The sequence below is a fragment of the Macaca thibetana genome, chromosome 7 (assembly GCF_024542745.1).
Source record: "Macaca thibetana thibetana isolate TM-01 chromosome 7, ASM2454274v1, whole genome shotgun sequence".
Lineage (NCBI taxonomy): Eukaryota > Metazoa > Chordata > Mammalia > Primates > Cercopithecidae > Macaca > Macaca thibetana.
The window spans coordinates 73,262,078-73,284,538 of NC_065584.1; the positions used below are offsets into that span (position 1 = coordinate 73,262,078).

General features: G+C 46.0%; 1 protein-coding gene and 1 non-coding gene across 3 annotated transcripts in view; one reads left to right on the top strand and one right to left on the bottom strand.

Annotated features, from left to right (window-relative positions):
* Positions 1–219: 219 nt before the first annotated feature.
* LOC126960257 (U1 spliceosomal RNA) lies at positions 220–383 on the bottom strand. Its single transcript, XR_007727824.1, has one exon. It is a non-coding gene; the product is annotated as a U1 spliceosomal RNA (small nuclear RNA).
* Positions 384–5,464: 5,081 nt separating this feature from the next.
* EAPP (E2F associated phosphoprotein) overlaps positions 5,465–22,461 on the top strand; it is a 29,050-nt gene continuing 12,053 nt past the window's right edge. The window contains exons 1-5 of one of the 2 annotated variants that reach the window (XM_050798119.1): positions 5,465–5,664; positions 9,186–9,367; positions 12,279–12,374; positions 16,942–17,059; positions 21,219–21,329. In XM_050798119.1, the coding sequence (XP_050654076.1) occupies positions 5,591–5,664; positions 9,186–9,367; positions 12,279–12,374; positions 16,942–17,059; positions 21,219–21,329 (581 nt within the window). In that variant the 5' untranslated portion in view covers positions 5,465–5,590. The remainder of the gene's footprint in view (positions 5,665–9,185; positions 9,368–12,278; positions 12,375–16,941; positions 17,060–21,218; positions 21,330–22,461) is intronic. The other variant, XM_050798120.1, reaches the window with a different exon arrangement.

The window sequence follows — 22,461 nt, forward strand, 5'->3', positions numbered from 1 at the left end:
TCCACGCCGGAGAAAGCTGTTCTGGCTTTTTCCTCTACACACCCCAAACTTGCAGGAAAAACGCGGCTTTGGCTTGGAAAAGCGTTTTCAGCCAACCCGTTGCCAAAAGCTCTTCCGCGGGCGGGGGTAGAGAAACAAGAGCAGTCCTCTCGACAAAAAAAAAAAAAAAAAAACACACACACACTATCTGCTCCCGCCTGCTTTTCAACCTTTTGAATACCAGGGAAAGCGCGAACGCAGTCCCCCACTACCACAAATTATGCAGTCGAGTTTCCCACATTTGGGGAAATCGCAGGGGTCAGCACATCCGGAGTGCAATGGATAAGCCTCGCCCTGGGAAAACCACCTTCGTGATCATGGTATCTCCCCTGCCAGGTAAGTATGAGATGTCATTCCCGCTTCCTCTCACACTCTCGTGCCCACCACTCTCTAACACACGGTCACTTCTCTCATGCGGCCCCAGCCGCCTCACCCTCTCCAGTCCCCTTACTCCACCCTCGCTGCTAGGGAAAGTCACACCGGCAGCACTTGGAAATCCGCACGGGACGTGGGATTCCAGACCGAACGTGACCGGCAGCCTCCGCGCGCCGTGCTCATCTGCATACGCCACGCCCCCGCTGGGGGACGTCCCCGGCGCTCCGGTCTCTCCAGCTGCCTGCCCGGGGACCTACTGAGGGACAGGCCTGAGTGTCTCGGGGCTGGGTGGGCGCAAGTGGGGGCGCGGCCGGGAGTCTGGGACCTGAAAGGGAGCCCTGAGAGGACGAGAGAGAGAGACACCGAGACACAGAGAGAGAGACAGACACACAGAGAGAGAGAGAGAGAGAGAGAGACAGTGAGAGAGAGAGAGAGAGAAGAAGAGGGCGAGAGGGAGAGAGCGAGAAGAAGAAGAGGGGGAAAGAGAGAGAGAAAAAGAGAAGAGAATAGGGGGAGAGAGGAGGAGAGAGAGGGGAGAGAGAGAGGGGGGGGGGGGGGGGGGGGGGGAGAGAGAAAGAGCTTGCGGCCCCACCGCCCAGTCCCCGAGGGACCTAGCGTCTGGGCCGGGCGGGGCTCGGGTTTGGGCTCACCTTCCTCTCAGCAAAAAGCAAGTTTCGGCCCCTTCTCTTCTCGCCAGCCCAACAGAAGTCTTCCCCACAGGACACAACTATTATGAGGTTCCCCTCCTCCCCCCGGTTAAACATTAAGCACTAAGATTTCCCCAAGCAGCTTGACAGAACATCGTTTTCCTTGAGCATCTTCCCTGGTAGGCCTGTCAGAAATGGCTGCAACTAACAGGAGAACCTAAAGGAGAGGGGCCGGGTGGAGTCGGAGGAGAATCAAGCCTCTTACTTTGAAGGAAAAAAAATCAGGACAAAGTACAAAGTTGTCCACTATGCAAACCGTGCGTGCACTGGTCGAGTTAAGTGTATAACGCTGGACAACAGACCGTGTTTAAACACTTGGGAAAATCTGTAAATACACTGTTGTTATTATTATTATATTATTATTATTGTTGTTGTTGTTGTTGTTGTTGTTGTTGTTGTTGTTTGAGACGGAGTTTCGCTCTTGTTGTCCAGGCTGGAGTGCAATGGCGCGATTTCATCTCACCGCAACCTCCGCCTCCCGGGTTCAAGCGATTCTCCTGCCTCAGCCTCCCGAGTAGCTGGGATTACAGGCATGCGCCACCACGCCCGGCTAATTTCGTATTTTTAGTAGAGACGACGGGTTTTCTCCATGTTGGTAGGCTGGTCTCGAACTCCCAACCTCAGGTGATTTGCCCACTCTCAGCCTCTCGAAGTGTTGGGATTACAGGCGTGAACCACCATGCCCGGCCACTGTTATGTTTTATAGTCAATTCACCCGATCTGAGATATTCTAGGTAATCTGTTCAACCTTCATTTTATGCTCAGATGGTGAGCCGTCCTCGATTTTTTTTTTTGAGACGGAATCTCGCTCAGCCGCCCAGGCTGGAGTGCAGTGGCGCGATCTCCCCGGGTTCAAGCGATTCTCCCGTCTCAGCCTCCCGAGTAGCTGGGATTACAGGCACCCGTCATCATGCCCGGCTAATTTTTTTATTTTAGCAGACCAGGCTGGTCTTGAACTCCTGACCTCAGGTGATCCGCTCGCTTCGGCCTCCCAGAGCGACCGCGCCCGGCCGATTTTTTTGGACAGTAACCCGAGAACTTTCTTCTTTACTACTTCTCCCACTGAGAAGTAGAGTCCAATTCCCCTCTCCTTGGATCTGGTTTGGCCTTATGCACAACGGCATTTGGCAGAAGCGATGTCCAGGGGCTCCCGAGGCTGGGTGGGAGGCATCCTTACAGCTCCAAAGGCATCTGGGTCTCCGGGAATCGTCTGGGAGGTTTGCGCCGTCATGGAAGAAGGCTGACTACGCAGGCTGCCCTGTCGTGAGGAAGCCCGAGGCTTTGTGGAGAGAAATACATGGAAACAGTTTCAGTCCCCAACCGAGACCCTAGGCATCAGGGAGCAGAACATCAAAACTGTGGATTTGGGGATAGAAATGCATGATCATTGTTGTTGCAAAGCCCTTACGTTTTGAGGGTGGTCTTTTCGGGAAGCAATAGAGAAATGGAACGGGGAGACGGACAGTGAGCAGACAAGTAATATGCAGCAGAAGGGGGAAAAACGTGGACCACGGGATAGAGAAGAGGGCGTGGAGAGAAAAGGCTGCGGTTGAGGGCTTAACATGTTAGACAGGGGGGTCACGGAAAGCCTCCCTGCTTCTCTCTGTTTGCTCCAAACTCTTGCTTCTCTTTGCTTGCTCAGCATCAGCGCATAGAATCCCCAAAGGTCACCCCACGATGGCAGCCTCAGCTCCAGTTTACGTGTCCTGTTACAAGTCCTAGGACCACAACCAACTCTCTAGACTTGTTTGCTTTTCTTCTAATGTAATACACACACACACACACACACACACACACACACACACATTTTTGAGACGGAGTCTCGCTCTGTCACCAGGCTGGAGTGCGGTAGCACGATCTCAGCTCACTGCAACCTCCGCCTCCCGGGTTCAAGTGATTCTCCCGCCTCAGCCTCCCGAGTAACTGGGACTACAGGCGCCCGCCACCAAGCCCGGCTAATTTTTTGTTATTTTTAGTAGAGAGACCGGGTTTCACCCTGTTACCCAGGATGGTCTTGATCTCACGACCTCGTGATCCGCCCCCCTTGGCCTCCCAAAGTGCTGGGATTATAGGCGTGAGCCACTGCTGACAGCCAAAAAGTTTTAAAATTTTTTTTAGCGATAGCGATTTAGTTTTAGCTTAGTTGCCCAGGCTGGTCTTGAACTCCTGGGCTCAAGCAATCTTCCCACTTTGGACCCCCAAAGTGCTGGGATTACAGGGGTAAGCCACCGCACCCAACCTCAATCTTCTTGTGATCTGTTATGTTGACAACCAAGACAGCTATTTAGTGGTTGATGGGTGGACAGTGTATACAGCATGGACACACTGGACAGAGGCGTGACTCAATGTTCCAGGTAGGACGGCAACAGATTTCATCACGCTGCTCAGAACAACATAAAATTTAAAACATAAATCGTTTCTGCAGTTTTTCATTTAATGTTTTCAGATTTCAGGTAACTGCTGTAACTTGAAGAAAAGTGAAACTGCAGAAAAGGCAGGACCACTGGACTGCTGCTTTCATTCTACGCCCACGTTTTAGAGTGCGTTCCCACAATAAGCACTCTAACAATGTAAACCAGGGGCCGAGGGATGCACCTTCCACTCTACTTCCTTCCCCAGAAAAGATCACCTTGGTACAGAATAGCAAATGGGTAAGTGAAACACTGTATAGCTTTTGGCCCTATACTTAGTATTTCTTAACATTTACACAGCGTTTTCACATTTCCAAAGCACAGTACCAACGTTTATTAATCCTCACAACACCCCTGTGAGGTAGGTCAATATGTCCTTTAGAGTAGAAAACTGAGGCAGAGGTCAAGCAAACCTGCCCTGGGCCACAGAGCAGCAGATGAAGGGGCTAGACCTGGATCCAGAAGCTAGGGCTCTTGGTCCTGCCTTCATCCACTGGTGGACATCACATGGGCTTATTTTTACCAGTGAAGGTTATGTGAAGGACAAAACGCACTCAGCCAGCAACGGAAAATCAACAGTTCAAACAGCACTGGGGAACACGTCAGTTAAAGAGACGAAACACTGATCAGCTCATGAATGAGACAAGAGAACATGCTGCTGAGGAAGTGTGGAATCATCACGACCGGGGACTAGACCAAGAATGGGCGCTCAGGAGGGTTCAGGAAAATGTAAACAAACTAGGAACCCATCCAAGGGGTGACAGGCCCAAATCCCTATGGGTCTCCAAATGGTAGAAAAATTAGAAAAAGATAGTGGAAAAATCCAACCACGCAACCTAACTTTAAACTAGGAATGACAGTAATGTTCATTCACATTAGAAAGGCCGACAGTGTTTGTAATATAACTACTGGCGACAGTATCCTATTTGTATGCCAACTTTCATCTCAAGTATTCTACTGTTCTTTCCCCACAGACAAACAAGTGTTGTTCTTTACAGCAGACCTCTTTCCCTCTACATACCAATCTATCCACTCGCATAACTACTAAGTGGCTCACTGGTATATGTCTCATGCTTAATTGGCTGAGCTAGGCGTGGAATCCTGGAAACCACAACAGACTGTACTTTGCTCCTGTATTTCAGGAATAACTGTCGCTAACCTGCCTCTGTCCGATTCCACCTTCTATGAAGTACACACAGAGGAGCAGTTCATTCTTTTGTAAAGGGATTGGTGGACTTTGTTCGAGATGCCATTTCAAAAGAAACGAGAAAAAAGAAAAACTAAGACCTGCACTGTAAAGCATTATATAGGAGTAGATTTATTACAGCTACTTCACATTTTAGAGAGTGCTACGGTGTCTCAGTAGGAGGCAGGAACCCGAGTTCCTCGTTCAGAAACAGGGTTGGAAACAGTCTCCCGATGGAGATCAAGTGGCTGTCATCTGCCTGGTCTCCTCAAGTATCGAGTGGGATCAGTTGAGGGCTGAGCAAAAGTGGGGACTGGGAAGATGACAAGAAAATATAACTTTTCGGTAGATTGTCGAGGCCAAAGTCAGACTGAGGAGTGAACAGTGTGAAGGAGCGGTTGAGAGCCTCACGGTGTGGAAGGCATAAGGGTTAGAGGCGAGGTTGGCGAGATGCGGGTGCTGGTGTCTGAGGACCTATTGGATTTCGGGCCGTGTGTCCCTCAGCGTCTAGATTCCTGCTTCGTAGGTGATGAGACACTGCATGTAGCGTGTTCCCCTCAGAGACTACCACTTACGAGAGTGCCCATCATTATTTTTGGTGGCAAGGTAGCTGCTATTTTCCTGTAAGCAGAAGCCGCGGAAGAAAATGGTGGGATTAAGACCTGCCCCCGTCTCCGCCCCTTTTCGCTCCTGCTCCGCCCCTTCCCCGCCCTCTACGTGCCCCCCTTGCTTTGGTCGGTCTGCGCAGGCGCGCAAGGGGTCTCGGAAGTTCAGACGGAAGTGGCGTCAGGGGAGCTTTAGGGACTGGACCTGCAGTGTAAACAGAGACGCTGCAAATCGCTTGTGGATGGTGTAGGCCGCTGCAGGCCACCATGAACCGGCTTCCGGATGATTACGACCCCTACGCGGTTGAAGAGCCTAGCGACGAGGATCCGGCTTTAAGCAGGTGGGCCCCTGCCCCACCCTGGCCCCCGAGGATTTGGGTCGAGGCCTGGCTTTGATCGCCTCACTCGTTGCGCCTGCCGAGCCTATGCAGACCCTGGCGGCTCGGGAGCCTGTCGTACCTCACTGTCACTTGTGCGAGGCTAAAGGGCTTTCCTGATGGGGTCGCGCAGCCCCGGGGAGGGCGGGGCCGATGTCTCCTGTAGGAAGAGGGATATTCCGGAATCACGGGGGATCGCGTGTAAATCTTCAAAAGCAATGAGATCGAAACCTACCTCTACAGCTTAGTAGCAGAGTGACGGAAGGCAAGTCACTTATCCTCGATTACTCACCTGTAAAATTGAACTATAATAACGTATAGTTGTATAACCTATATAGCACAGTGTAACACACTACGTTTGTTGTGAGGCTCACAGGACTTAATGTGAAGTGTCCATCTTGAAGACTAAACTGCCGTAAACAGAAATAAGGGAATGTTGAATAGCCTTTTTTTTTTTTTTTAACGGAGACTGTTTTATGCTTGCTCTGAGCAACAGTGGGAAATCATAAGGTCCTTGTCTTCCAGAGGCTTATAGTATAATAAGGGTAATAAGATAAAGTACGTATATCTTGGCAGTGCGTTGTAGAAAATATTGACCTGAGATAGTCACAGAAGAAGGTTCGTGGTATTTCCAGAAGGGAGGTCTTTATTCTACCAGGGAAACTTGAAGCTATTTTGCCAAGAGATTTCCACACAAATTTAGTTATTTCTTAAGCTGTCAGCAAATCCTATTGTTAAACTTTAAAACATTCATTCTGTCCAAAGAAGCTTTCTGTAAAGCTGTGCTTTCATTAACAACGTTGGCCAGGTGTGGTGGCCCATGCCTGTAATCCCAGGACTTTGGGAGGCTAAGGCGGGAGAATCTCTTGAGCCTAGTAGTAAAGGAACAGCCTGGGCAACATAGTGAGACCTCATTTCTTAAAAAAAGAAAAAAAAAGGCCGGGCGCGGTGGCTCAAGCCTGTAATCCCAGCACTTTGGGAGGCCGAGGCGGGTGGATCACGAGGTCAGGAGATCGAGACTATCCTGGCTAACATGGTGAAACCCCGTCTCTACTAAAAATACAAAAAACTAGCCGGGCGTGGTGGCGGGCGCCTGTAGTCTCAGCTACTTGGGAGGCTGAGGCGGGAGAATGGCGTGAACCCGGGAGGCGGAGCTTGCAGTGAGCCGAGATCACGCCACTGCACTCCAGCCTGGGAGACACAGCGAGACTCCGTCTCAAAAAAAAAAAAAAAGAAAAAAGAAAAAAAATATCAAAAGAACAATGTTTCCTCATATTGTCATGGGGAGACATTGGATGCATGGGAAATCAGACTGCTGTTAAGATTTCTTTTGTGGGGAGTGAGGATGAATACCAGGATTCCCTACGAAAAAGAGTTTCAGTTAATGGGTCCTGTCTGTGAAAGGAGATATATATATGTCTTATTTATTTATTTATTTTGAGACAGAGTCTCACTCTGTCAGCCAGGCTGGAGTACAGTGGCGTGATCTTGGTTCACTGTAGCCTCCACCTCCTGGGTTCCAGCAATTCTCCTGTCTCAGCCTCCTGGGTAGCTGGGATTACAGGCACGAGCTACCACACCCGGCTTATTTTTTGTATTTTTAGTAGAGACGGAGTTTCACCATGTTGGCCGGGCCGGTCTCGAACTCCTGACCTTAGGCGATCCGCCCACCTCAGGCTCCCAAAGTGCTAGGATTACAAGGATGGGCCACTGAGCCCAGCCTGTTGTATCATTTCTTTAAGGAAGCTTTATAATCCTGTGACAGTTGCCACTGGTAAGGTAACTGTAAAGATAAATATTATAAAAACATAACAGTGTTATCAGACAATATTGCCTGTTGAAGGCTCTGAGCCAAATGGTTATTATTTTAAAAAGGGAGATTAGTGTTAGAGAGGTGTCTGTCAGGATTTAATTTTACACTATTTATAAGCTAATACATTGTAGCCTGTTACTGTTTCACGGTAGCTGACCGAAGACATGAGACTCCTGGGTCAAAGATAAGACTACACATAGCACAGCAAGCAGCATGAGCATCATGTTTGTGTGGCTTGCTCTTGCTTGTCAACCCTACAGGTATTATGCTGATGGTCCTAGAAGAATGCTGCACATTCAGTGGGTTGGCATCGTGGCTAAAGAATACTTGAGCTTGGAGAATCCACCTCTTTCATGGCAGACAGTAAATACACCTGCTCTTTGTCCTGGAAGGAGACATTATCTCATTCCTCAAGGTTGTTTGTTGCAAACACAATCCTGAGAAATGGCTGGAGTGAACAGTGGTCAGAACCTTGCATTCTTGGCATACTTAACTTGCTTTTCCAGTGTCCATGATTTATTATTGCCTTTCCCAGTAGTGCTGAAAACTGAGACTTTGGTTGAAATAATCAAAAGAATTGAAGAAAATTTGTAGAAAAAATAACTCTCGCTTTGTGATTCAGTTTTTTAAAATTAAACATTTTATTTTGAAGTTTTTGTAGATTCACATTCAGTTATAAGAAATAATACAGGTCTGGTGCAGTGGCTCACACCTGTAATCCCAGCACTTTGGGAGGCCAAGGCAGGAGAATCACTTGAACTCAAGAGTTCAAGATCAGCCTGAGCAACATGATGAAATCATGTCTCTACCAAAAATACAAAATATTAGCTGGGTATGGGGGTGCGTATCTGTGGTGAGGGTGGGAGGGTGAGGCAGTTGGTTGGCTTGAGCCTGGGAGGCAGAGGTTTCAGTGAGCCAAGATGGCACCATTGCACTCCAGCCTGGGCAACACAGTGAGACCCCCATCTCAGAAAAAAAAAAAAATAATAATACAGAGAGATCCTGTGTACCCTTTCTCCAGTTTCCTCCAGTGTTAACATACTACAAAACTATAGTGCAGTATCACAACCAGGATATCTATCTATTTATAGATCTATCTATGTATTTTTTGAGACGGATTCTGAATCCTGAGGCAGGAGAATTGCTTGAACCCAGGAGGCGGAGGTTGCAGTGAGCAGAAATCATGCCACTGTACTACAGCGTGGGTGACAAGAGCGAGACTCTATCTCAAAAAAAAGAAAAAAAGAAAAAGAAAAAGAAAAAAAAAAAACCCAGTCTGGGCAACATGGCAAAACCCCATTTCTACAAAAATTAAAAAAAAAAAAGACTGGGAATGGTGGCATGTGCCTGTAGTTCCAGCTACTGGGGAAGCTGAGGTGGGAGGATTGCTTGAACCGGGGAGGTGGAGGTTGCAGTGAACTGAGATCATGCGACTGCACTCCAGCTTGGGTGACAGAGTAAGATGCCATCTCCAAAAAAAAAAAAAAAAAAAAAAAGATTGGAAATATGCAGAACTGGCCTATTAAGTGAGAATAGCTATATGTAATATATAAGTATATCAAATGCAACCAACCATGTAATACTTACAATTGTTGAACAGTGAGATGCTGGGAGTTTTAAATTATTTTAATTTTTAAATATTCATATTCTTTTGGATTTAAATATATACTAGCTCTGAGGATGAAGTGGATGTGCTTTTACATGGAACTCCTGACCAAAAACGAAAACTCATCAGAGAATGTCTTACTGGAGAAAGTGAATCATCTAGTGAAGATGAATTTGAAAAGGAAATGGAAGCTGAATTAAATTCTACCATGAAAACAATGGAGGACAAGTTATCCTCTCTGGGAACTGGTAAACTTTTGGTTCAATTTTATATATATTTTTGTAAGCTCTATAAGGGCAGGAACCTTATTTGTGCTCTTCTGTGTCCCCAGCACTTTCAATAGGTGCTCAATATATATTTATTGAATGAAGTAGTAAATGTATTTGGCAGTCTGAGCTAGAGTCTTCTTTTTCTCATTTAAAAAAGTTATTGCCGGGCGCGGTGGCTCAAGCCTGTAATCCCAGCACTTTGGGAGGCCGAGACGGGCGGATCACGAGGTCGGGAGATCGAGACCATCCTGGCTAACACGGTGAAACCCCGTCTCTACTAAAATACAAAAAACTAGCCGGGCGACGTGGCGGGCGCCTGTAGTCCCAGCTACTCGGGAGGCTGAGGCAGGAGAATGGCGTAAACCCGGGAGGCGGAGCTTGCAGTGAGCTGAGATCCGGCCACTGCACTCTAGCCTGGGCAGCAGAGTGAGACTCCGTCTCAAAAAAAAAAAAATAAAATAAAATAAAAAAGTTATTGATTTATTTATTACTTTAGGTTCAATGTCTCATTCTGTCACCCAGGCTGGAGTGCACTGGCATGATCATAGCTCACTGTAGCCTAAAACTCCTGGGCTCAAATGATCCTCCCACCTCTGCTTCTTGAATAACTGAGATTACAGGCATGTACCACTGTGCCCAGCTAATTAAAAAAAAAAATTTGGCACGGGCGCGGTGACTCACACCTGTAATCCCAGCACTTTGGGAGGCCGAGGCGGGTGGATCACGAGGTCAGGAGATTGAGACCATTCTGGCTAACACAGTGAAACCCCGTCTCTACTAAAAATACAAAAAATCAGCCGGACATGGTGGCGGGCGCCTGTAGTCCCAGCTACTCGGGAGGCTGAGGCAGGAGAATGGCGTGAACCCAGGAGGCGGAGCTTGTAGTGAGCTGAAATAGGGCCACTGCACTCCAGCCTGAGAGACAGGGAGACTCCGCCTCAAAATAAAATAAAATAAAATAAAATAAAATAAAATAATTTGTAGCGACTGGTTGCAGTGGCTCACACCTGTAATCCCAGCACTTTGGGAGGCCCAGGTGGATGGATCACCTGAGGTCAGGAGTTCGAGATGAGTCTGGCCAACGTGGCGAAACCCCGTCTCTACTAAAAATACAAAAATTAGTTGGGTGTGGTGGCACGCACCTATAGTCCCAGCTACTCGGGAGGCCAAGGCAGGAGAATGGCTTGAACCCGGAAGGCAGAGGTTGCAGTGAGCCGAGATTGTGGCACTACACTCCAGCGAGAGCGAGGGAGTGAGACTCCATCTCAAAAAAAAAAAAAAAAAAAAAGAGGCTGGGCTTGGTGGCTCACGCTTGTAATCCCGGCACTTTGGGAGGCCGAGGCGGGTGAATCACGAGGTGAGGAGTTCGAGACCATCCTGGCCAACACAGTGAAACACACCTCTACTAAAAATATAAAAATTAGCTGTGCGTGGTGGTGTGCACCTGTAATCCCAGCTACTCAGGAGGCTGAGGCAGGAGAATCGTTTGAACCCAGGAGGCAGAGGTTGCAGTGAGCTGAGATTGTGCCATTGCTCTCCAGCCTGGGCGACAGAGCTAGACTCCATCTAAAAAATAAAATAAAATAAAATAAAATAAATAAATTGTAGAGACAGGGTCTCACTATGTTGCCCAGGCTGGTCTTAAACTCTTGGCTCAAGTGATCTTCCTGCACTGGCCTGCCAAAGTGCTGGGATTACAGGTGTAAACTACTGTGCCTGGCTTGGAGTTTTCTTTGATGACTGTCTTGTGTTCTTGGAAAGAGATTAGTTAATACTGTTTACTTGCATAATTTTGTTTTGCAGTTTTTACCCTAGAGTTAAAAGACACACAAACTTACAGAAGTATTTTTAGGGTTAGATGGCACTAAAATGTGTCAGATTTCATTATGTATCATCACAGATTCCTGTTTCATTTAGTGAGTAATGAAACATACTTCATTTTGATACTTGGTCTTTATGTACAATTTACCTGACCTGAAAACTGGTTTGTGAAAGTAGGACTCTTTGACTGGGTGCAGTGGCTCATGCCTGTAATCCCAGCACTTTGGGAAGCCGAGTTGGGTGGATCACAAGGTAAGGAGCTCAAGACCAGCCTGGCCAATATGGTGAAACCCCGTCTCTACTATAAATACAAAAAATTAGCCAGGTGCGATGGCAGGTGCCTATAATCTCAGCTACTCAGGAGGGTGAGGCAGGGGAATCACTTGAACCCGGGTGGCAGAGGTTGCAGTGAGCCAAGATCGTGCTATTGCACTCCAGCCTGGGCAACACAGTGAGACTCAGTCTCAAAAAAAAAGGAAGTAGGACTCGTCAGCATTGATTTCCATGTTGATATGCTATGTATTAGCTGGAAAGATCTGAAAGCATATAAAAATATAATAAAAACTAAAGCTGATGCTAACTAAGGAATTAGGGATATGGGCATATGATGACGTAAGTATAGGTAATGTCATGGCCCTGGGCACAACTGAGGAGAAGAATGTGTCCTTGACTCATTCCTCCTGACTTCCTGTAGGGTTTTTACCCTTTTTCTCCTAATGTTTCTTAGAACAAAATGTTTGTTCTATGTTCTGCATAGTATATTGCATGACTGAAAGGTAGAGATATGTGTGCTGGTAGCCTGAAAATATGGCTATTTTATTTAATGAGATTTGTAGGAAGGGAGAGAGAAGAATTTTCTGAAGATTTGGAACATTTTAAGGAGGGCCAGTTCTCTGTAACTGTATAGGGCATAGACATCGAGTAAGTCACTGATGTGAAAATATTTCACCATCAAATGAGATTGTGAATGAGTTGATATTGCTTTGAGGTGATGGAAGAATATATGGAGTTTTTCACCTTGTGAATTATGTATGATTTAGTCTGTAAACTTTACTTCTGGTTTGAATAGGATCTTCCTCAGGAAATGGAAAAGTTGCCACAGCTCCTACAAGGTACTACGATGATATATATTTTGATTCTGATTCTGAGGATGAAGACAAAGCAGGTAAGTAGCCTATTTACCAGGTTAAGCAGTTATATTTTATAAAAAAGGGTTTACCTAACAATTATTGGATGTAAGGATTTCCCTCTGAGTTTGGTCTTTTAAGAAATTACGGCTGGGCATGGTGGTTCACGCCTGTAATTGCAGCACTTTGGGAGGCTGATGCAGGCAGATCACCTGAGGTTGGGAGTTTAAGACCAGCCTGGCCAACTTGGCAAAACCCTGTCTGTACTAAAAACACAAAAATAAGCCGGGCATGGTGGTGCACGCCTGTAGTCCTAGCTACTTGGGAGGCTGAGGCAGGAGAATCACTTGAACCCGGGAGGCAGAGGTTGCAGTGAGCTGAGATTGCACCACTGCACTCCAGCTTGGGCAACAGAGTGATACTGTCTCAAAAAAAAAAAAAAAAAAAAAAAAAAAAAAGTAAATTGGATGCCATTTATGTGAAAACAAAAGCAGGATTGATTAATAAGAAAAAATGGGGGCCAGGCATGGTGGCTTAATGCTTGTAATCCCAGCACTTTGGGAGGCAGATGTAGGCAGATTGCCTGAGGTCAGGAGTTTGAGACCAGTCTGGTCAACATGGTGAAACCCCATCTCTACTAAAAATACAAAAAAATTAGCTGGGTTTGGTGGCGTGCACCTGTAATCCTGGCTACTTGGGAGGATGAGACAGGAATTGCTTGAACCAGGGAGGTAGAGGTTGCAGTGAGCTGAGATTGCACCACTGCACTCCAGCCTGGGCAACAGAGCAAGACTCCGTCTCAAAAAAAAAAAAAAAAAAAGCTGGGGATGCAAGCATGTGAGGACATGGCACCAACAGTGGTGCTACTTGGGTGTACCTAGGAAGTAAGAGAGAGTGTGTCCCAACTCAATACCTCCCCTCCTCGGGGCTCTTGCCCCCTCTTCCTTTAGGTTCCCTATAGCAGCAGTATTTGTTTTCATGCCTGCAAATAGTTTCTATGTTTTCATCCTCCTGCAGATTTTTTTTTTTTTTTGAAACGGAGTCTTGCACTGTCACCCAGGCTGAAGTGCAGTGGCCCTATCTCAGCTCACTGCAAGCTCTGCCTCTGGGGTTCACGCCATTCTCCTGCCTCAGCCTCCCGAGTAGCTGGGACTACAGGCGCCTGCCACCTCGCCCGGCTAATTTTTTGTACTTTTATCAGAGATGGGGTTTCACTGTGTTAGCCAGGATGGCCTGGATCTCCTGACCTCGTGATCCACCTGCCTTGGACTCCCAATTTTTATTTTTTTTTTTTGAGACGGAGTTTTGGTCTTGTTGCCCAAGCTGGAGTGCAATGGCACCATCTTGGTTCACTGCAACCTCTGCCTCTTGGGTTCAAGCAATTTTCCTGTCTCAGCCTCCCGAGTAGCTGGGATTACAGCCTCCTGCCACCACGCCCGGCTAATTTTTTGTATTTTTAGGAGAAACGGGGTTTCACCATGTTAGCCAGGCTGGTCTCAAACTCCTGACCTCAGGTGATCCACCTGCCTTAGCCTCCCAAAGTGCTGGAATAACTGGTGTGAGCCACCATGCCTGGCCTCCTCTTGCAGAATTTTTCTTAATGCGTTGCTTTTTAATCAGCCTCTGTGTTCTTCAAAATTGAATTTTTATAAAATTTAAGCAAAGTTGAACATAACAAGAGCTAAAACTAATTATTTCAGTAATTACACTGAAATATTCGAGTAACAAATTTCTGTGGTAAACAACAATATTATACTTTTATGCATTATTACTTAAATATTGACCTGCTAGAATGTACATGTTTATTTATTTATTTATTTATTTATTTATTTATTTAGAGATTGAGTCTCGCTCTGTCACCCAGGCTGAAGTGCAGTGGTGTGATCTCAGCTCACTGCAAGCTCCTCCTCCCAGGTTCATGCCATTCTCCTGCCTCAGCCTCCCGTGTAGCTGGGACTACAGGCGCCCGCCACCACGACCGGCTAATTTTTTTGTATATTTAGTAGAGACGGGGTTTCATCATGTTAGCCAGAATGGTCTCGATCTCCTGACCTTGTGATCTGCCCGCCTCGGCCTCCGAAGTGCTGGGATTATAGGCGTGAGCCAACCGCGCCCAGCCTTGTTTATTTATTTTTTAGGCAGAGTGCCACTCTGTCACCCAGGCTGGAGTGCGGTGACACAGTCTTCGCTCACTATAGCCTCTGCCTCCTGGGTTCAAGCGATTCTGGTGCCTCAGCCTCCCTGGTAGTTGGGACTACAGGCGCACACTACTGTACCTGGTTACTTTTTGTATTTTTAGAAGAGACAGGGTTTCGCCATGTTGGCCATGGTGGTTTGAAACTCCTGATCTCAGGTTGTCTGCCCACTTTGGCCTCCCAAAGTGCTGGGATTACAGGCATGAGCCAGCACTCCCTGCCTGCTAGAATATATTCAAAAAGTCTAGTGTATGTAGATGGCCATAGTGTTTTTTTTTTTTGTTTTTTTTTTTTTGTTTTTTTTGTAGAGATGGGGTCTTGCTTTGTTACTTAGGCTGGTGTCGAATTCCTGGCTTCAAGCGATCCTCCCAAAATGCTGGGATTACAGATGTGAGCCACTGTGTCGGACCTCATACTGTGTTTTTTTTTTTTTTTTCAATTCACTTTTGAAATATTTTTGTTCTAATTTTAGTAGCATTTTATATGTGAGAATGCGTGGAGAATTCATACATCAAAAATAATTTCTATTCTTCGCTTGTTTTGAGTGGCTCTTTTGAGTTTCTTTTTTTTTTTTTTTTTTTTTTTTTGAGACGGAGTTTCGCTCTGTAGCCCAGGCTGGAGTGCAGTGGCCGGATCTCAGCTCACTGCAAGCTCCGCCTCCCGGGTTCACGCCATTCTCCAGGCCTCAGCCTCCAGAGTAGCTGGGACTACAGGCGCCCGCCACCTCGCCCGGCTAGTTTTTTGTATTTCTTTAGTAGAGACGGGGTTTCACCGTGTTCGCCAGGATGGTCTCGATCTCCTGACCTTGTGATCCGCCCGTCTCGGCCTCCCAAAGTGCTGGGATTACAGGCTTGAGCCACCGCGCCCGGCCTCTTTTGAGTTTCTGAATTCTCATTGTTTGAACTTAGTCCTTGAAATACCAGTTTTGGGTAAATAAACAATTTTTGCCTCCTTTGTCATTTTATTGCCTTATTAGTTGGAGAAGAACTTTATTTTTTACATTTTTGTTGAATTTTTTACTTTTTTAGAGATAGGTCTCACTCTGTCACCGAGGCTCCAGCAGTGCAGTGGTGCAATTATAGCTTACTACATCCTAGACTCCTAGGCTCAAGCCGTCCTCCCAGTTCAGCTTCCCTAGTAGCTAGGACTACAGGTGTGCTAGGACTACAGGTGTGCCTGGCTAATTTTTAATTTTTATTTGTGTAGAGATGGGGTCTCATTATGCTGGCCAGGCTGGTTTTGAACTCCTGGCCTCAAGTGATCCTCTTGTCTCAGCCCCTCAAAGCTCTAGAATTATAGGTGTGAACTACCGCACCCCACCTGGACAAGCACTTGTTTAGATGAAGGGTTTTTTTAACTTTTTTTTTTTTGAGACAGAGTTTCGTTTTTGTTGCTCAGGCTGGAGTGCAATGGCACAATCTCGGCTCACCGCAACCTCCACCTCCTGAGTTCAAGTGATTCTCCTGCCTCAGCCTCCTGAGTAGCTGGGATTACAGGCATGCTCCACCATGCCCGGCTAATTTTGTAGTTTTAGTAGAGACAGGGCTTCTTCATGTTGGTCAGGCTGGTCTCAAACTCCCAACCTCAGTTGATCTTCCCCCCTTGGCCTCCCATAGTGCTGGGATTACAGGCATGAGGCACTGCGCCTGGCCTCTGGCCTTTTTTACCTTGTCTTTTTTTGGAGACAGAGTTTTCGCTCTTTTGCAGAGGTTGGAGTGAAGTGGCACGATTTCAGCTCACTGCAACCTCTGACCCCCTACCCAGGTTCAAGCGATTCTCCTGTGTCAGCCTCCCAAGTAGCTAGGATTATAGGTGCCTGCCACCAGGCCTGGCTAATTTTATATTTTATTTTATTTTTTTCTTTTTTGTTGAGACAGAGTCTCGCTCTTGTCACCCAGGCTGAAGTGCAGTGGCATGATCTCGGCTCACTGCAACCTCTGCCTCCTGGGTTCAAGCAATTTTTCTGCTTCAGGCCTCCAAGTAGCTGGGATTACAGGTGCCCGCTACCATACCCAGCTAATTTTTGTATTTTTAGTAGAGACAGGTTTCACCATGTTGGCCAGGCTGGTCTCAGACTCCTGACCTCAGGTGATCTGCCCGCCTTGGTGTCCCAAAGTGCTGGGATTACAGGCGTGAGCCACCGCCCCTGGCCCTAATTTTGTACTTTTAGTAGAGACGGGGTTTTGCTATGTTGTCCAGGCTGGTCTCGAACTCATGACATCAGGTGATGCACCCACCTTGGCCTCCCAAAGTGCTAGGATTATAGGTGTGAGCCACTGCACCCGTCCCTTTTAAAACTTTTTAGGGAAAATAAAAATAAATGTGTAGCTTGGGAAATGAGACTATTCATTTAAAGAAGTGTGAACTTGACACATGATTCTTAGCCATATCCTAACATTTTCAAAATTAGTACAGGTGACCAAGAAAAAAAAGAAGAAACAACACAAGATTCCAACAAATGACGAATTACTGTATGATCCTGAAAAAGATAACAGAGATCAGGCCTGGGTTGATGCACAGAGAAGGGGGTAAGAACTTAATGTTTAGAATCTTTAGGAAAAAATGATTGAAAGATGATTTTTACTACATTCACATTTTGAATATATGTGTATATGTTTACACAAACACATACACACACACAAACAAAAAAGTTTGAGAAAAAAACTGCTCAATAGTTTATTTTGAAAATAACCAGCAAATTTTAGTGAGACAATTTTTTTTTAAATTTTAAATTTTATATTTTATTTTATTATTATTATTTTTTGAGACGGAGTCTTGCACTGTCACCTGGGCTGGAGTGTGGTGGCGCGATCTCAACTCACTGCAACCTCTGCCTCCCGGGTTCAAGAGATTTTCCTGCCTCAGCCTCCCGAGTAGTTGGGATTACAGGCGCCCGCCACCGCGCCCAGCTAATTTATTGTATTTTTAGTAGAGACAGGGTTTCACCATGTTGGCCAAGCTGGTCTCAAACCCCTGACCTCATGATTCACCCACCTCGGCTTCCCAAAGTGCTGGGATTATAGGCGTGAGCCCCTGCACCTGGCCCGACAATTGTTTTATTTTTTAAAAAAACTCGTTGAATTCAGGCTGTGTTAGTCAATCTTTCCTTCAAGAAAAACTGACTTTTTTTTTTTCAGATGTCGTTTTAAATTACTTTGAGATTAAGGGTTTATGTGGATGAGCCAGGGTAGTGGCTTATGCCTGTAATCCCAGCCACTTTGGGAGGCTGAGGCAGGTGGATCACCTGAGGTCGGGAGTTTGAGACCAGCCTGGTGAACATGGTGAAACCCTGTCTCTACTAAAAATACAAAAATTAGTGGGGCAATGGTGGTGCACACCTGTAATTCCAGCTACTCAGGAGGCTGAGGCGGGAGAATCGCTTGATCCTGGGAGGTGGAGGTTGCAGTGAGCCGAGATCACGCCACTCCACTCCGGCCTGGACGACAGAGTGAGACCCTGTCTCAAATAATAAAAAGCTTTTGTGGATGAAGAGTGGATTTAGCAAATTGTTCTTTTTAACTACTTACAAATTTGATTTTTAAAAATTGAGATGAGGCTGGGCATGATGGCTCAAGCCTATAATCCCGGCACTTTGGGAGGCCAAGGCGGGTGGATCACTTGAAGTCAGGAGTTCAAGACCAGCTTGGCCAACATGGCAAAACCCTGTCTCTACTAAAAATACAAAAATTAGCTGGGTGTGGTGGTGTGCGCCTGTAATCACAGCTACTCTGGAGGCACAAGAATTGCTTGATCCCAGGAGGTAGAGGTTGCAGTGAGCCGATATTGTACCACTGTACTCCAGCCTGGTTGACTGAGTGAGACTGTCTGAAAAAAAAAAAAAAAAAAAAAAAATTAAGATGAAGCTACTCTAGGTACACTGCTTATGGGGTATCCCTGCTCTGCAAGGAGCAGTTAAAATTTTTTTTTGAGATGAAATTCACATAACAACATTGCCCACTTTAAAAGTGAACAATTTAGTGGCATTTAATACCATTCACAATGTTGTACAGCCACCACTTTTATGTAGTGTCAATGATTTTCATCATCCCAAAAGGAAACCCTGTACTGTTAGGTAGTTTCCCTACCCTTCCCCTCAGCCCCTTGGCAGCCACTGATATGTGCACTGTCTCTGTGGATTTGCTTATTTTAGATATTTCGTATGAATGGGATATTACATAGTTTGTGACTTTTTTTATCTGGCTGCTTTCACTGGGCATAGTGCTTTTGAGGTTCATCTACATTTTATCATATGTCAGTACTTCTCTACTTTTTATGGCTGAATAGTATCCCATTGTATGTCTATATCACAATTTGTTTATCCTTTCATTCACTGAGGGATGGATGTTTGTGTTGTTTCCACACCCTTCGCCCCCACCTTTTTTTAAGAGATGCCTGGGCTGGAGTGCAGTGGTGCAGTTACAGCTCACTGTAACCTCAAACTTCTGGGTTCAAGCACTCCTCCTGCTTCAGCTTCCTGAGTAGCTGTGACTGTAGGCACACACTGCCTCCCGGGTTCAAGCACTCCTCCCACCTCAGCCTTCTGAGTAGCTGGGACTATAGGCACACACCGCCTGGCTAATTAAAAATTTTTTTTTTAGTGGCGAGGTCTAGCCATATTGCCCAACGTGAGCTTGAATTCCTGGCCCCAGGTGATCCTCCTGTCTTCACCTCCTGTGCTGGCATTACAGGTGTGAGCCATTGTGCCAAGCCTTTTTTTTTTTTTTTTTTTTGAGATGGACTTTTGCTCTTGTTGGCCAGGCTGGAGTGCAAATGTGATCTCAGCTCACTGCAACGTCCTCCTCCCAGGTTCAAGCGATTCTTCTGTCTCAGCCTCCTGAGTAGCTGGGATTACAGGCATGTGCCACTGCGCCTGGCTGATTTTGTATTTTTAGTAGAGATGGGGTTTCTCCATGTTGGTCAGGCTTGTCTCGAACTCCTGACCTCAGATGATCCGCCCACCTCGGCCTCCCAAAGTTTTGGGATTACAGGCGTGAGCCACTGCACCCAGTCTTCTTTTTTTTAATTTAAAGACAGGGTCTTGCTCTGTTGCCCAGACCGTAGTGCAGTGATGCTATCATACCTCAATGCAGCCCTGAACTCCTGGGCTCAAATGATCCCCCTGCCTCAGTGTCCTGAGTGCATGTTTGTTTTTTTTGTTTCTAATTTAATTTTTAATAGACACGAGGTCTTGCTATGTTGCCTAGGCTGATTGATCTTAAACTCCTGGGCTCAAGCAATCCCCTCCTGCCTTGGCCTCCTTAAGTGCTGGGATTACAGGTGTGAGCCACCATGCCCAGTTTATGCTTATTTATTTTTATTTTCATTTTATTTTTTTAATTTTCTTATAGAGACAGGGTTTCACCATGTTGCTCAGGCTGGTCTCAAACTCATAGGCTCAAGTGGTCTGCCCACCTTGGCCTGGGATTACAGGTGTAATTCCAGCATGGCTCTATGCTTATTTTTGGTTTTGTTTTTTTGGGATGGAGTCTCGCTCTGTCACCCAGGCTGGAGTGCAGTGTCAAAATTTTGGCTCACTGCGACCTCCACCTCCGGGGTTCAAGCAGTTCTCTGCCTCAGCCTCCCAAGTAGCTGGGATTCTAGGCACCCGCCACCACGCCCAGTTAATTTTTGTATTTTTAGTAGAGACGGGGTTTCACCATGTTGGCCAGGATGGTCTCAATCTCTTGACCTCGTGATCCACCCACCTCGGCCTCCCAAAGTGCTGGGATTACAGGCGTGAGCCACCACTCCCAGCCTTGATACATTATTATTAATCAAAGTTCATAATTTAAAAAAATTTCCTTAGTTTTTATGTACTGTTCTTTTTCTGTTTGAGGATCCCATGTAGGATAGTACATTACTTTTAGTTATCATGTCTCCCTAGGCTCTTCTTGACTATGTCAGTTTCTTAGACTTTCCTTGTTTTCAGTGCCCTTAATTACTTTGAGGAGCACTAATCAGGTATGTGTAGGAGGCCCCTCTGTTGGAATTTGTCTGTTGTTTTCTCTCATAATTAGGATGGGATTATGGGTTTTTATGAGTGAGAACATAGAAGTAGAGAGCCATTTTCATCACATTGTATCAAGAGTACATACTACCAACCTGAGTTTTGTGTGTTGATGTTGACCTTATCACCTTGCTGACCAGCGTTAATGTTCTCTACTGTAAAGTTAGTCTTTACCCGCCTTACCTTACTGTACTCTTTGGAAGGAAGTCACTGTGTCCAACCCAGACTTAAGGACTAGGGAGTTATACTCCACCAATGTGAGGGAAGAGCATCTTTATAGATTATTTAGAATTCTGTGTAGGGATTTGTCTGTTCTCCCCCATTTATTTATCTATTCAGTACATTTATATTAGCATGGACTCGTGGGTATTTATTTTATACTTTGGGTTGTATTCCAATACTGCTTTATTTTTGTTGCTCAGTTTGTTTCAGCTTTGGCAGTTGGTGACTCGTTCAGTTGGCTCCTGTTTCCCTTTGTCATAACCACCTCACTGTTTTGTTTTTGTTTTCTTGAACGTCTTTTCTGGCACTAAAAGATGCTCCAGGTTCATCTTATGTTCCTCATTCCTAGAATTAGCCATTTCTCTGAAGAGTACTAGTTCTTTTTATTGGAAAATGACACTAGAAACCAAGATCTGGTTTTAATATGTTTTTCTCCCCACTTTCTTCTTCTGTTCTAGTTACCATGGTTTGGGACTACAGAGGTCACGTCAACAACAGCCTGTTCCAAATAGTGATGCTGTCTTGAATTGTCCTGCCTGCATGACCACACTTTGCCTTGATTGTCAAAGGTAATGGATGAAGGACACACACACACACACATTTTGTTTAAATCAGAAACAGACTTTTTTTTTTTGAAGACAGAGTCTCGCTCTGTTGCCCAGGCTGGAGTGCAGTGGCACAATCTCGCTTCACTGCAGCCTCCGCCCCGTGGGTTCAAGCGAGTCTCCTGCCTCAGCCTCCCAGGTAGCTGGGATTACAGGTGGCCACCACCATGCCTGGCTAGTTTTTGTGTGTGTGTATATCTAGATTTAGATCTATCTATATATGTAGATCTAGATCTAGATCTATATATATATTTTGTTTTGTTTTGTTTTGTTTTTTTGAGATGGAGTCTCACTCTGTCGCCCAGGCTGGAGTGCAGTGGTGCAATCTCGGTTCACTGCAACCTCTGCCGCCCAGGTTCAAGTGATTCTCCTGCCTCAGCCTCCCAAGTAGCTGGGATTACAGGCGCCTGCCACTACACCTGGCTAATTTTTGTAGTTTTAGTACAGACAGGGTTTCACCATCTTGGCCAGACTGATCTTGAACTCCTGACCTTGTGATCCACCCGCCTTGGCCTCCCAAAGTGCTGGGATTACTTAGGTGTGAGCTACCACAGCCAGCCTTATTTTTGTATTTTTAGTAGAGACAGGGTCACACCGTGTTGGCCAGGTTAGTCTCGAACTCCTGACTTCAAGTGATCTGCCCACCTCGGTCTCCCAAAGGGTTGGAATTACAGGCGTGAGCCACTGTGCCCACCCCAGAAACAGATGGGTACTCAGGAATTCTGATAAGGTTCTGTACTTATATTCTTGGTGCTGTGTGATTAATCTTTATACAATTAATTTTGGTTATATATAGTTCTATTAAAAGTAGCTTTTATACTTTTAAAGCTGGGCACAGTGACTCATGCCTGTAATCCCAGTACTATGGGAGGCTGACGCGATCACTTGAGCCCAGGAGTTTGAGACCAGCCTAGGCAACATAGTGATACCTCATCTCTACAAAAAATAAAAAATAAAAAAAATTAGCTCAGTATAGTGATGTATGCCTGTAGACCCAGCTACTCGATAGGCTGAGGTGAGAGGATGGCTTGAGCTCAGGAATTCAAGACTGCAGTGGGCTATGACCATTGCACTCCAGCCTGGGCAACAAAACAAA